This window comes from Scyliorhinus canicula, chromosome 3 (assembly GCF_902713615.1).
Source record: "Scyliorhinus canicula chromosome 3, sScyCan1.1, whole genome shotgun sequence".
Classification (NCBI taxonomy): Eukaryota; Metazoa; Chordata; class Chondrichthyes; order Carcharhiniformes; family Scyliorhinidae; genus Scyliorhinus; species Scyliorhinus canicula.
Genome location: NC_052148.1, coordinates 273067150 through 273083244, shown reverse-complemented (window position 1 = coordinate 273083244; position 16095 = coordinate 273067150). Strand labels below are relative to the sequence as shown.

Genomic DNA, 16095 nt, shown 5'->3' with positions numbered 1-16095 from the left:
ACCCCTGCACCTCCAAACACCTCTCCATCCGCTCCAAAGTGCTCTTCAGGGGTGCCACAGCGTCTGCAATGGCCTTTGCATGATCCTCATGCATTTCTTTCCTCTGTTTCTGGAATTCCTCCTTGATAAAAGACATCAGTTCCTGTATCTGGGGCCTTACAGCTTGCCCCTCCCCCGCCTGCATGCTGGAAGAGACTGTCTGTGAAGCACAAGACTGTTTCAGCTTTCCAGCCAAACCTCTGTTTTCTGCCGGGTCCGGTGATCGGAAGACATACCATTCCAGGGGAAACTACTCCTCTAACATTCACCTACGCCTTTTCATCAAAATTCCACCCGGATCTGGGTAAAAAGATCCATTTTCTGTGACTTTGAACAGGAACAGCCCTTTATGTGACCAATCACTCCATGGTCACAAACAGAATCGGATCACAGTTTCAGTGACTGACCAATGCCTGCGATCATGATATAGGCAACTATTTACATATGAGAATTTCATTCAAATCTCTACATAGATATTTAAACGTTGACGTAAAAGTTTGACCTAAAATCTTTAAGGAATCTGTCACCAGTTTTATTTGCTTGTTCTTGTAAGCATGGCGATGTTGGAGAGGCCACATTTACTGCCTATTCGTTTTTCAAACTGCTAAATGTGTGACTAGTGTCAGGCATGGGTCAATGGGTAGTAATCTCGCAGTGTTGGAAGACTATGTCCTCAAGTCTGTCTTCAGGGCCTGAGCACATGGCCAGGACAATATAAAAGCAAATTACTGCGGATGCTGGAATCTGAAACGAAAGGGAAAATGCTGGAAAATCTCAGCAGGTCTGGCAGCATCTGTAGGGAGAGAAAAGAGCGAACGTTTCGAGTCCGATGACTTTGACAAAGAGTCATTGGATTCAAAACAATCATAGAATTTACAGAGCAGAAGGAGGCCATTCAGCCCATCGAGTCTGCACCGGCTCTTGGAAAGAGCACCCTACCCAAGGTCAACAACTCCACCCTATCCCCATAACCCAGTAACCCCACCCAACACTAAGGGCAATTTTGGATACTAAGGGCAATTTATCATGGCCAATCCACCTAACCTGCACATCTTTGGACTGTGGGAGGAAACCGGAGCACTCGGAGGAAACCCACGCACACACGGGGCGGATGTGCAGACTCCGCACAAACAGTGACCCAAGCTGGAATCGAACCTGGGACCCTGGAGCTGTGAAGCGATCGTGCTATCCACAAGGCTACCGTGCTGCCCCCAACGTTAGCTCTTTTCTCTCCCTACGGATGCTGCCAGACTTGCTGAGATTTTCCAGCATTTTCCCTTTCGTGGCCAGGCCAATACTCTGAGTGCGGTACTGAGGGAGTGCTGCAGTGTCGAGATTCAGCCTTTCAAATGAGATGATAAAACCAAAGCGCTGTCGGCTCTCTCAGCTGCACGGCACAATATTGAAGAGCAGGGGTGTTGCCCTGATGTCCTGGACAATATATGTCCCTCAAAGAAGATCACAAAAAGAGTTAATCTGGCCATGACCACTTTGCTGGTAGTGGCATCTTCCTGTGCACAAATCAGCTTGGAAGGTGAAAACAGTGACTACACTTCAAGAAGCTCTGTGTTTGCTGTGAAGTGCTTTGAAATACCCTGAAGTTGTGAAAGATGTTTTTTTGTTGGAGGGGAATTTGGCAGTGATAGTTATTATGCCCAACACCGGGTGAGACCCCTCGATTTGTCTCGGTCTGGCTGGGATACCCCCAGATTGTCACAACCCCGGGTAAGGAGGGGAGGACTGTGTCCCTGTCTTTATTAAACCCACCCTCTGATGGTCGCAACAAAGCTTTAATCTAACAAGGTTCCCTTCCCCTTGAATACCTCTTCCAGACCCATTAATTATGTTTCAAAAGGAGCCAATTTAACCCGGCTTTCTTGACAAAAAATAGAGTATTTTGTTAAATACTAAAAAGGTACGGAGAAATGGAAATGGTAAAACACTGCATCTACATTCATATGGATTAAAAGTAAGAATTGAGTCCAGCGGTAAGTAAACATAAATAAAAAGTTATAGGGAACAGTTCTTGAGTTGCGAGGAGGAGGTGATGATGACGTTTGCAGTCGTTACGAATTGATTCCAGGATAGATGACTTCTGCTGGCAAATAGCTGGTTCTTCAGTTCAGATGCTCTGTGGTTTGGGAGAAAGATTTCAGTTCTTTTTTCCAGCTGTGATCTTTTTTCCTGGCTGGTTGACTTCCACAGTCAGAGAGAGAGGGTTTTTATATTTCTGCAAAAGGTGTTTTTTTTCTTTTCTCTGGGGCACTGCTTCCTGTGCCGAGTCACACACTTGCAGTGTTGCTTTTACACACACACACATGCACACGCCCGCACACACATGCACACACACATATACACACACACACATACAGACTGACAGGGCAGGCGCAGGCCAGCAGGCAGGATAGCAGCTCTCTCAATTAGCCTTCTGATAGAATCCCTACATTGCAGAAGGCCCATTGATTCTGCACCAGTCCTTCGAAAGTGCACATTCCACCCCAGGCCCACTCCCCCACCCCATCCCTGCAAACCTGCGCATTGATCACGGCCAATCCACCTAACCTGCACATCCTCGGACAATGGGAGGAAACCAGAGCACCCGGAGGAAACCCACGCAGACACGGGGAGAACATGCAGACTCCGCACAGACAGTGAACCAAGGCCGGAATGATACCTGGGTCCCTGGCGCTGTCAGGCAGCAGTGCTAACCACTCCGCCATCGTGCTGCCCTGGACTCCCTGTTGATCAAAAGTCTGTCCAATCAGCCTTGAATATACGCAATGATCCAGCGGACTCCACTACTTGCTGGGAGGAGAATCCAAAGGTTAATGATCCTCTGAGAGAAAAGATTCCCCATCTCAGCTTCTCAAAGAAAAAGCAAATTTGAAGGGTTTAGGTACTGAATATGTATCCTGCTCAGTATTGTTGTCTCTAATAAATTATCCAAAGAGTTAAATGGATAACTTCCTCAAAGAATTGGTGCAGACACATTGAATCAAATGGCCATCTATGGTTCTGAAGATTTCATATTTGCGAAAATGAAAATGTCACTGGAGGGATAGTGAGGTACAATGAATTGGTCTTTAATCTGTTAATAAGTATTATAGGCCAGTTGAATCCACTTGATCAGTTGTTATGCACCAGCGTTCTGCAGTAGTTTTAATGATCATGTTGGTTAATGTGTTGTTGAAGTTATTTTAATCGCTTTGTTTAAAGTGTCCTTGGTCATCTGGACAAGTCTGAACATGTTTTGAAATGCAGTTTGCTTGTTGCTAAGCTTTGCTATCTGTGCAAAATAAGGGGTTTCAGGTTGGCTTCAGTTGATTTGCTTCGCTCGAAAGGCACTGATGAGAATTGTAATTCAGCATTTGGCAGACTTTGAGTTAGATTTGTTATACATCATGTTTGCAACAACTCACAACCTCACAACTTTCCTAGATTCTGGCACTAATGTGAAACAAATCCGATATCTGGTCTGCACCAATTCACACCAATCGCGCATCCCCGATTGGAATTGTTCTGCCATTGGAGGCTTTGACTTCAGCTGCCTGGGTCCCAAGCTCTGTGATTCCCTCATTAACCTTGCTGTCTCTCAATCTCTCATTCTTCCTTTATGTTTTGGTCAGGCCACATTTGGAGTACTGTGTGCAGTTCTAGTCACCTCATTTTAGGAAGGATGTGGAAGCTTTGGAAAAGGTGCAAAGGAGATTTACCAGGATGTTGCCTGGAATGGAGAGTAGGTCATACGAGGAAAGGTTGAGGGTGCTAGGCCGTTGCTCATTAGAACGGAGAAGGATGAGGGGCGACTTGATAGAGGTTTATAAGATGATCAGGGGAATAGAGTAGACAGTCAGAGACTTTTTCCCCGGGTGGAACAAACCATTACAAGGGGACATAAATTTAAGGTGAATGGTGGAAGATATAGGGGGGATGTCAGAGGTAGGTTCTTTACCCAGAGAGTAGTGGAGGCATGGAATGCACTGCCTGTGGAAGTAGGTCAGTCGGAAACATTAGGAACCTTCAAGCGGCTATTGGATAGGTACATGGATTAGGGTAGAATAATGGAGTGTAGGTTAATTTGTTCTTAAGGGCAGCATGGTAGCATTGTGGATAGCACAATTGCTTCACAGCTCCAGGGTCCCAGGTTCGATTCCGGCTTGGGTCACTGTCTGTGTGGAGTCTGCACATCCTCCCCGTGTGTGTGTGGGTTTCCTCCGGGTGCTCCAGTATACTCCCACAGTCCAAAGATGTGCAGGTTAGGTGGATTGGCTATGCTAAATTGCCCTTAGTGTCCAAAATTGCCCTTAGTGTTGGGTGGGGTTACTGGGTTATGGGGATAGGGTGGAGGTGTTGACCTTAGGCAGGGTGCTCTTTCCAAGGGCCGGTGCAGACTCGATGGGCCGAATGGCCTCCTTCTGCACTGTAAATTCTATGATAATCTATGATTAATCTAGGACAAAGGTTTGGCACAACATCGTGGGCCGAAGGGCCTGTTCTGTGCTGTATTTTTCTATGTTGTATAAATGCACAGATCACCCCCTCGCCATCAGTGGGAACAGATATTCTCACCTCATTGGCACCAAGGACAGATAAAAAAATCAGATAAGGAGACATACAGATGGCGATTGAGAGAAAGAATGTGAATATCACATTGAAAAACAACCAGACAAATGCGAATGGTGCCAAGGAGGCCCGGCCAACCACACCCACATGTTCTGCTCTTTCCCCAGACTAGCAGGGTACTGGACAGCCTTCTTTGAGGCAATGTCCAAGGTGGTGGCGATGAGGGTGGAGCCATGCCCAAAAGTGGCGGTCTTCGGGGTATCAGTACAGCCAGATCCTTCATGGGGAGGGGGGCCGACAGTCTTGCCTTTGCCACACTCATCGCCCGCCAAAGAATCCTGCTCAGCTGGTGGTCAGCAGCACCACCCAAAGCTGCAGACTGGCTGTCCGACCTCTCAGAATTTCTCAGGATGGAGAAAATTAAATTCGCTATCCGAGGGTCAGAGGAGGACTTCCACGAAACGTGGGAACCATTCACTTGGTTGTTCTAAGACCTGTCCGTAACCAATAGCCAATAAGCCAAAGAATAGGTGTGGGTAGTCACAAAACAGCAAGGGGAGGGAGGGGGGGGACATGGAACCCAACCTGCCCAACAGAAAACACGAGACACAGCATCGGACCAATATAGCTTTAGCAGCGTACGAGAACAGACGAGAGAAGAAGGCACGCTAGACAACCAGGGGGCAGGGAGGGGAGGGGAGGGGGGGGGGGGGGTGGGGGGGGGGGGGTGGTGGAGGGGGTAGAAAGGAAAGTAGGAGGAGGAACAGGGGAACCAGCCAGAATCAAAAAACTACTGGAGAACGAAGAACAGGAAACCCTAACCACCACAGTAAATAATGCAAGACTGATGTAAATTATAGAAACAGACCAATGCGTAAATATTTTTTTTAACCTTTGTCTTTTAATGTATGCCCATGCTCGTCCTTGTTTTGTACAGTACAAAAACTCAATAAAAACATTTATTAAAAAAAAGAAAAAGAGAAAACAGGAAAGGATAGTCGGTTTCAGTTTTGGTCTCTTCCTTAATTCTAATGAAGGCCAGAGATTTGGACATTAACCTTGTCCTGTCTCAACACAGATCCAGGCTGTTCACACGATGATATGAAATAGGAGTTGAGATAGGCCACTTGGCCCCTCGATCCTGCTCTGCAATTCAATAAGATCATGGCCGATTTGATTGTGGCTGTAACCCCATATTCCTGCTGACCTCCTGATAACCCTTGACTTCCCTGAAGTTCACAAATCTGTCTAATTCAACCTTGAATATATTTAATGATCCTGCAGCCTCAAGTGCTCTCTGGGGAAGAGAATGGCACAAACTAACGGCCACGGCGAGAAAGAAATTCTTCTCATTTTGGTGTTAAACGGCAGACCTCTTGTTTTTAACCTGTGTCCCCTGCGTCTAATCTATCCCACATGGTGATGCATCCTTCCAGCATGAACCCTCGATCACTTCTCATTCTTCAGAACTCCAGTGGGTATCTGCCCAATCTGCTCAGCTCTTCCTCACAAGATCGTCCCTTCCAGCAAGGGATCAGTTGAGTGAAGCTTCTCTAAACCTCTCTTGCAATTCTATCCTTTTTCAAGGAAGGAGACAAAAACTGCACACACTGCTCTAGATGGAGTGTCACCGAGTCCTGTGTAGCTGCAGCAACACTTGAACTTGATTCCTTTAGCAATAAGCACCAACATTCCATTTGCCTTCCTCATCACTAGCTGTACCTGCACGCTAACATTTTGTGATCTGTGGACCTGGACACCCAGATCCCTCTTTGCCCAGTGCTGTTTCATATTTTGAACGTTGTCTCTTTTTGTTCCATGAATCTCTAATTCACAACAGTAACAACGTGGCGAGTTTTCATTTGTTAGGATTCCGTCCGAGAATCCCAACAATTTTCAATTCATAAGACTGTGAGGGAAGATTGCTAAACCACAGGAGTGACAACACTGACCAATAGGTATCTTTTATGTTGAAACAACCTTTGATTTAAAGACAGAATCAAACGCATTAGCAACACAGAACAGTAAAAACGGTTCTTAAATAAAAGGGGAAAAAATCTTTAACTCTCTATCTACACCTGCTACTATATGTTCCAATTAAGCAACCCAATACAGTTCAAACAGCACTTATAAATAAAGTTAACAATCAGGGTTACTTGTTTATCTGTGCAGAAATTTGGAGAGCGAGATTCAGGAACAACTTGAAAATCCTACTGTCTTGTCAGACTAAAATCCTATGGCAAACTGCTGTTCAACTTAAAATTTTATAGCAGATTGCAAAACTACAGACTGACTTGGCTCCTCCTATTAATTACATCATCTAAATCCCAAGACTAAGGCATTCTCCAGTCTCTTGCCACTAAAATTTTGCATGACCTGCTGAGCTAGGACCAAACACAATCCCTCATAAATTATCGACACCCCAGGGAACTTCCAAAACAGAAACAATATTCCATTAGCCATCTCTCTGTAAATTGGCAGGGCGCACTGCCAAGGTGCCCCGATGCTAGGTTGGCACTGCCAGGCATTGGGCCCAGGGGAGCCCTGCCTAGTGGAGGGGAGGGGATGAGGGACATTCTTATAGGCCTCCTCAGGGTTGGGGGGGGGGGGGGTTGGTGAGAGGTGGTCAAGAAAGCGGGGAGGCCTGAAGGGGGGGGGATGATTGGGGCCGCATTCAAAATGGCCCCCCTGCAAAACGCACCCGACTGCGGACTTTAACTTCAATCTCTAAATCGTGCCCCTTCTTCAGTGACAATATTCCGAGCTTTGGCACTTTAATCTACCTTTCATTGTGTGTTGAGTGATTTTCAAATGCTCTTTGTGGCTAACTCACATGTTTGGACTAGTCTTTCCCAGATATTTGACAAATCGGTGCATTCTCTGAGCCTTGATTTGCAAATGTTTCTTTAATTTAAAAAAAAATTTAGACTACCCAATTTTTTTTCCAATTAAGGGGCAATTTAGCGTGGCCAATCCACCTACCCTGCCCATCTTTGGGTTATGGGGGCGAGACCCATGCAGACGCGGGGAGAATGTGCAAACTCCACACGGACAGTGACCCAGGGCCGGGAGTGAACCCGGTTGGGTGTGGAGTACTCGATTGGATTGAGTATTGGCTGACTGACAGAAAGCAGAGGGTTGGGTCTTTCTCTGGCTGGTGAACTGTAACTAGCTGGGGTGCCGCAGGGGTCGGAACTCAACTGTTCACAGTTTATATAAATGATCTGCAAGCAGGGACATAGTGTAACATAGCCAAAGTTGTAAATGATATTAAAATAGTTGGGAAAGCAGACAGTGAAGAGGAGATACAGGTTTTACAGATGGATATGGATAGGCTAGGAGATTGGGCCAACGTTTGGCAGATGGAGTTTATTGTAGATGAGTGTGAGGTTATCCATTTTGGCCAACAATTACTATCTAAATGGAAAGCAGATTCATAATGCGTCTGGGCAGAGGGATCTGGGTGTCTTTGTTCATGAATCGCAGGAAGCCGGTTTGCAGGTACAGCGTGTAATTAAACAGACAAATGGAATGTGAGCGTTTATTGTAAAAGGACTGGAGTGTAAAAATAGAGAAATGTTGTTGCAATTGTATAGGGTGTTGGTGAGACCACATCTGGAGTATTGTGTCCAGTTTTGGTCCCTTATTTGAGGAAGGATGTGGTGGCGTTGGAGGCAGTTCAGAGGAAGCTCACCAGATTGATTCCGGGGATGAAAGGGTTGTCGTATGAGGAGAGATTAAACAGTTTGGGTTTATAGTCGCTGGAGTTTACAAGGATGAGAGGGGATCTGATCGAGGTATTTGAAAGACTAAATGGGATTGATAAAGTAAACATAGACCAAATGTTCCTCCTTGTGGGGCAATCTAGAACGAGAGGTCACAGATGCAGGTTGAGAAGCGGTAGATTTAAAACTGAGATGAGGAGGAACTACTTCTCGCAGAGGGTGTTGAATTTGTGGAACTCGCTGCCTCATAGTGCCTCATAGTGCGGTGGAGCCTGAGTCATTAAGTGGTTTCAGGAGAGAGATAGAAAAAGTTCTGATAATAATAATGGGTCAAAGGGTAACGGGGAGCAGCTGGGGAGGTAGATTTGAGACCAGGAAGAGATCAGCTATGATCTGATTGAATGGCGGAGAGGGCTTAAGCGGCTGAATTGTCTATTTCTGCTCCTAATTCTAATGTTCATATGTTCCTAATAGGCTTTGATGATGGTCTTTAAAATTTGATGCCATCTTTCTATTTCTTCTTGTATTGTGGATGATAAGCTGGAGACTGAGAACTCGGGATAAACCTGTTGTATTTCTGCTCATGGAGATGGGCTTAAACATGTCTTTACCTTCCCCCCTGTGCTCAACTTTTGTTTGGATTCTTCCTCTCCCTGTCTACTTTTGTAGACCTGAGATCCAACCACAACACACTCGGGAAACAATGCAGGACGTTCCTTCTGTAATATCTCCGTTCCTTTCACTTGTGCCGGCTGTTCCAGCACCCTCAGTGAAGCGAATGTTCCTGAGCCAGCTCATTCCCCAAGATGAAATCAATTCCTGCTGTAGGGATGTGAGACACTGCTCCTGCTCCAGAAAACGCCCCACTCACTAAGTCACTCTTTAATCCAGCGCTATACAATGAGACAGGTTTATAACCTTCGTAGATAACTGAGATTTATTCTTTTGTCAGTCCCTCTGGAAGACTAATTGTATCATCTGCCAGCGACGGCAGCTGACTTGCTCGAGTGTCTCTGAATATTTTTATTGAACCTAAAGTCCAACAGGTTTGTTTCGAATCACTAGCTTTCGGAGCACTGCTCCTTCCTCAGGTGAATGAAGAGGTGGGTTCCACAAACACATATATAGACAAAGTCAATGATGCAAGATGATACTTTGAATGCGAGTGTAAGAAGGCAAACTAAGACTTTTATTAGTTTGCCTTCTTAATTAGAAGAACAAAGGGAAACCTCTCCTCAATAGAAAAAATCCTTTCCGTTTTTCTGCATTTATTTTCCCTCATTTACTTGACGGATCTGAGGAATTGCTCTGCCTCTTTGGTAGATTTTGAGCTTTCACCAATGTAAATCAAAATGACAGTATTTAAATAGGAAAAGAAAGGGATCAGCAGGTAAGGAGAATAATTGGACAGCTCTTTCAAACAGCAAGTACAGAAATGACAGGCCGAATGGCCTCCTTCTGTGATTCTAGAGGCGTTCACGGCTGTAGGAACGGAAGCAGAAAAGGGATAAAGGACAGAGGAAAGGAAATGTGAGACAACGTGCTGGTCATCATTCTAGAATGTGTTAGGGAGGTCAAGAAGGATAATGAATGTAGCGTGGGTGTAGTACTGAAGGATTTCACTGATGGCTTTGACGGACACAATGGGCTGAATGGCCATTTATGTATTTATTCTGTATTTATTTTAGGTTGTGGGAAAGGGAGTTATTGGCCAGGATTCTCCGATCCCACAGCCAAATTCTGACGCCAGCGTCAAAATCAGCGCGAGCCACTCTGGCATCAACAGGCCTCCAGGCCCCTTCCTAGGGGGTAGTATGGCGCCGGAGTGGTGTACGCTGTTCCGGAGCTCGAGCGCCACGGCCGTCGCGAGTCCGATCATGCACGCCACGGCTGGCGCGAGTCCGATCATGCACGCCACGGCTGGCGTGAGTCCGCGCAAGCACATAGGTTCCCGTCTCCGCGCTGGCCCCCAGGCAATATGGCGGAGCCCTACAGGGGCCTGGCGCTGAGGAATATAGGCCCCTCATTGAACTAGCCTGCCTGCCGATCGGTAGGCTCCGATTATGGGCCAGGCCACTGTGGAGGCCGTCCCCCCGGAGCCGGATCCCCCTGCCCACCCACCAGGGCGCCCCCCACAGCCAGAACTCTGAGGTCCCGCTGGGTGGGACCATATGTAACCCACGCTGACGGGACTCGGCGGGAACTCGGCCCGGAAAATTGGCGGGGGAGGGGCGCTTTCAACGGCCCCCGACCGGCGTGATGGCGATCCTGCGGGCGCTCAAGAATCGGCGCCGGAGAATCGCGGGCCAGCATCGGAGCGGCGTGGCGCGATTCTTGCCCCCCCCCCCCCCCCCCCCGGCCCCCGATTCTCCAACCCGCGCAGGATCGGAGAATCCCGGCCATTATCTATACATAGTCACTCTTGAGATATTCTAGTATATTTTTATTTATCTAAAACTGACAAACTGAAAGTTTCCTGTACACCTGTAAACTCCTCAGGCGAAACTGATCTCTTTTCCCTTCTTGTTTTATCAGCAACTTCGACATGAGAACCTGGTCAATCTGCTGGAAGTGTGCAAGAGGAAGAAACGCTGGTATCTGGTTTTTGAGTTTGTGGACCACACTGTATTGGATGACCTGGAGCTGTTCCCAAATGGGTTAGAGTATGACAAAGTTCGAAAATACCTGATTCAGATCCTGCGAGGAATGGCCTTCTGTCACAGTCACAATGTGAGTGAGGTGACCTGAGAGACACAGTGTCTCTTTCTGCTCTCTCAATCTTGGCTCATGGAGGATTTAGTCTGATAAGAGACAAGACTGGTTGAAATCAAGCTTTGCAAATAAAAACATATAATTCAGAATAATCAGTCAACTCCTTTGTTACAGACAGTACTGTGATTTCATTGGAGTAACACACAATCCCTGTCTCAATGTAGAAACTAAATCACCTCCTGACCCCCCCCCCACCACCCCAAAGCCTGTCCACCATCTACAAGGCACAAGTCAGGAGTGTGATGGAATACTCTCCACTTGCCTGGGTGAGCGCAGCTCCAACAATACTCAAGAAGCTCAACACCATCGAGGACTAAGCAGCCCCGCTTGATCGCTCCCCCTTCCACAAACATTCACTCCCTCCACCACCGCACAGTAGCAGCCGTGTGTACCATCTACAAGATGCACTGCAGTAACTCACCAAGGTTCCTTAGGCAGCACCTTCCAAACCCACCACCTCTTCCTGGCTCTACTTTTATACAGGTTAACACATACTGAGGTTATCACAGGTGGCATCGACTCGGTTTAACGTGAGGAATGAACTATATCTGGAGAAGTATACAGTGTGGAAGAATTGAAGGGAGGGTTGGGCAGATATTTGAGGGTGTAAGAGTGAAATAATAAGCAATTGGAATATTCAGCCGGTTTAAACTGCTGTCTGTTTCTTTGCAGATCATTCACCGTGATATTAAACCAGAAAACATATTAGTGTCTCACTCTGGGGCTGTAAAGTTGTGTGATTTTGGTTTTGCACGAACGCTAGCAGCCCCAGGGGAAATTTACACTGACTATGTAGCGACCCGCTGGTACCGGCCTCCTGAACTCTTAGTTGGAGATACCAAGTACGGCAAGTAAGTATTTCAGAAGGCTAACAGTCAGAGTGAGGAAATCATTCTTAAACAACAACTGTCCACGGAGACCCCCCCCCTACTAGGTTGGTGACACAGAGCATTAGGGGACTTGATGGCCTGGTTAAAAGGTCCCGGGTGATTACTCAATTGAGGACTTTGAATGCAGAGGTAGTCTTCTTGCAGGAGATACATTTGTGAATTGGGGATCAATGCGACCGAGGAAAGGGTGGGTGGGGCAGGCGTTCCACTCAAATGTTGATTCAAGTCAAGAGGCGTTGTGATCTTGATCAATAAGAGTATGGCCTTTAGGGCGACTAGAATTTTGAAGGACCCGGGGAGGGGTGTGGCGGGCAGGTGCTATGTTATTTATTTATTCATTTAAAAAAAATAAATTTAGCTTGTCCAATTATTTTTTTTCCAATTAAGCGGCAATTTAGCATGGCCAATCCACTTACCCGGCATATAGAATCATAGAATTTACAGTGCTGAAGGAGGCCATTCGGCCCATCGAGTCTGCACCGGCTCATGGAAAGAGCACCCTACCCAAGCCCCCACCTTCACCCTATCCCCATAACCCAGTAACCCCACTTAACCTTTCTGGGCACTAGGGGCAATTTAGCATGGCCAATCCACCTAACCTGCACATCTTTGGACTGTCTTTGGGTTGTGGGGGCGAAACCCACGCAAACACGGGGAGAATGTGCAAACTCCACACGGACAGTGGCCCAGAGCTGGGATCGCACCTGGGTCCTCGGCGCCTTGAGGCAGCAGTGCTAACCACTGTATCACCTTGCTGCCCTGGGGTGATATGTTATGGTGAGTGGAGCGGTGGCGGGCGCACTAGTGATATTAGTGAACATTGATGCGCCAAATTGGGATGCTGCAGATTTTATCAGGAGGGTGTTGGTGGCCATCCCCGATCTGGACTCACACCAGTTGATTCTGGGAGGGGATTTCAATTGTGTATTAGACCCAAGGATGGACATGTCTCTGGTTACTTCTGGGATGGTGAGGGAGTTGGCTGTGTTTATGGAACAGATGGGGGGTGGGGAGAGGGGTGGATCCATGGAGATACCCGAGGGAGAGGGAGTTTTCCTTCTTCTCTCACATGCACCGTGTCTACTCCAGAATAGATTTTTCCATAGTGGGAAAGGCGTTACTCCTGGGGGATGGCGGGAGCTCCGCTCTCGGTGATAGTAATATTGGACCATGCTCCACACTATGTGGATATGTGATTAGAGACGAGCCCAGCGCCCACCATGGACACAACACTCCAGGCAGATAAGGGGTTTTGTAAAAGGTGACTTTGGCCGTAGGGAATTCCGTAGATTCTAACCAGAATGGGGAGGTCTCACCTTCCACGTTCTGGGAAGCAGTGAATGCAGTGATCAGAGGAGAAATAATATTGTACAGGGCCCACAAGGTTAAGGCTGGCAGGGCTGAAAAGCAGACGTTGGTGGACAATCTTGGGCAGTACTCCACAGCCCCTACGGCAGAGTTGTTGGCAGAGAGAAAGAGACTGCAAATGATGTTTGAGTGTGAATCAACGGGGAATGCGGTGAGCCAGCATCGCCGTATTGCGAGGGACAGTTTATGAGTATGGGGATAAAGTCAGGGATTACTAGGTCACCAATTGAGATGGCAAACAGCCACAGGAGAGATAGCCCCGGTTAAAGGTGAGGAGGGGGAGCTGGGACCTGGCCCGGATAAGCTTAATGGAGCTTTTGAGGTTTTTTTATTGAGGGCTGTACAAATCTGAACCGCCAGAGGATTAGAATAGAATAGAACAGAATAGAACAGTACAGCACAGAACAGGCCCTTCGGCCCTCGATGTTGTGCCGAGCAATGATCACCCTACTTAAACCCACGTAACCCAACAATCCCCCCATTAACCTTACACTACGGGCAATTTAGCATGGCCAATCCACCTAACCCGCACATCTTTGGACTGTGGGAGGAAACCGGAGCACCCGGAGGAAACCCACGCACACACGGGGAGAACGTGCAGACTCCACACAGACAGTGACCCAGCCGGGAATCGAACCTGGGACCCTGGAGCTGTGAAGCATTGATGCTAACCACCATGCTACCGTGAGGCCCCGGAGATGGAGCGATTTTTGGTTGGATTGGACTTCCCATTGGCAGGAAGGCTGAAGAGGGAGGGGCTGGAGGCACCGTTGGGGTTGGCGGAGGTTATAGACTATATTGGTTCTATGCAGTCGGGGAAAGCACCGGGACTGGATGGTTTTCTGGTGGAATTTTCCAGTTTGTGGCCTTGTTGGTGTCGCACTTATTGGGAATGTTCAACGACTCGTTGCTGAGAGGGGTGATGCCGGCCACACTATCGCAGGCCTCAATCTCTCCAATCCCAAAAAGGGACAAAGATCCCCTTGAGCACGGGTCTTATCGGCCTATTTCACTATTAATCACTGACGTGAAAACACTAGCTAAGGTTCTGGTGAAACGTTTGGAGGGGTGCCAACCAGAAGTGACCAGGGTTTGTCCTGGGCCGACATTTATTGTCCAACATCAGGGGGCTTTTGAAAGTGGTCATGTGGCCCTCTGTGGAGCATGTTCCGGAGGTAATCATCTCCATGGATACGGAGTAGGCCTCTGACCGTGTGGAGTAGAGCTACCTCCTCGAGGTCTTGGGGCGATTTGGGTTTGGTCTCACTTTTATTTCCTGGGTGAAACTTGCTACATAACAGCCCCACAGCTAGTGTCCCGATCAACGCTGTGAGCTCAGGATATCTCCGACTGCACAAGGGCACGGGGCAGGGATAGAATCATAGAATCTACAGTGCGGAAGGAGGCCATTCGGCCCATCGAATCTGCAAAGGTCCTTGGAAAGAGCATCTTACTTAAGCCCAAGCCTCCACCCTCTCCCCGTAAACCTAACAACCCCACCTAACCTTTTGAACCCTCAGTTGCCGAAACCCACACTGATAGATAGGATGCAATCACGGGATGCGGTGGGGCAAGGGAAGATCTCCAATATATATGAATGTTTGCTGGAGATAGGAAAACCAGAGGTGATGGGAAAGTGGGAAGAAGAGCTGGGCTTAGGGATAGAGGGAGGGGTGTGGAGTGAGATCTTGCATAGGCTGAACTTTACCTCCTCCGATGCCAAACTGGGCTGATACAGTTTAAAATAGTACATAGAGCGCACTTAACTAAGACGTGTATGAGTGGGTTTCCCTCGATTATATGCGGCAAAAAATGTACCACTGGAGAAGGTGCTCCTGGCAGGCAGCTAAGCAGGACGATGGAATCTCACCAGCTGCAAAGTGTACAGAACAACAATCACTCCCAGAAATCCACCAGTCCCCGGTAACGGAAATGGAACAACAGTTACCACAGGAACAACAAACATCATGGGAATGACAGGCGGACAGCCAATGACAATGCACGTGCATACTATTAAAAGACCTATACAATTTAATGACTATGTTAAAACTCACCGCTATTCTTAGAATTCCCCCTATACCAAAAAAAAGGTCGATATTCTAAATGGTGAACAGGGATTCTCACTCCCTGACTCCGATGCAGGCTTCGGTGGGTGCTATTTAGGTCAAACTATATTTTCAAGTTATCCCCCAGTATAACCCATACTTTCACCGAAGAATTTTACCTACTTACCCCTTAGTAGCATCGATGTCCTGGGTCCTGCATTGTTAAGGAAGTAAAGTAGGCTAATAACCACTTTTTCAGGTTAAGTTAAGTTATTTTATTCTTATATTTTTTCTTTTAAAAACTGCAAACACTTTCTTTACAGAAAGGAAAAAAGATCTTGCTTCTGGCTGCTGCTGGTTGGTTGTAGAGACCTTCAGGCCCACCTTGACAATCAATCTTCTTAAAATCTGGTCTTCTTGAGTTGTATTCGCTGGTGAACTCGGTTGCTGTGTCCTGTCCTTCCCATGTACCGAGCTGTGAGAGCTGGCTCTGGCTCTGCTGGCTGTCCCCTTTCTTCAGGTTTATATTCTCTTTCGAAGAGTCACCAAGTTTGAACAACTTTATTGTAAATGAGCTTGTTTCACTTTGATAGTTTAAAAGTATCTTTGATGTAAACATCTTACTACAACTAATTATTCATTTTGGGCATATCGTCTCCTCTCAGATCTGATTAAAAAATGCTTTGGTTTCAA

General features: G+C 47.2%; 1 protein-coding gene across 1 annotated transcript in view; it reads left to right on the top strand.

Moving 5' to 3' along the window:
• The window catches only part of LOC119963552 (cyclin-dependent kinase-like 2), an 89478-nt gene that overhangs the window by 24988 nt on the left and 48395 nt on the right, over window positions 1-16095 (top strand). Inside the window, exons 3-4 of the mRNA XM_038792851.1 lie at window positions 10863-11057; window positions 11772-11950. Coding sequence (XP_038648779.1) covers window positions 10863-11057; window positions 11772-11950 — 374 coding nt within the window. The remainder of the gene's footprint in view (window positions 1-10862; window positions 11058-11771; window positions 11951-16095) is intronic.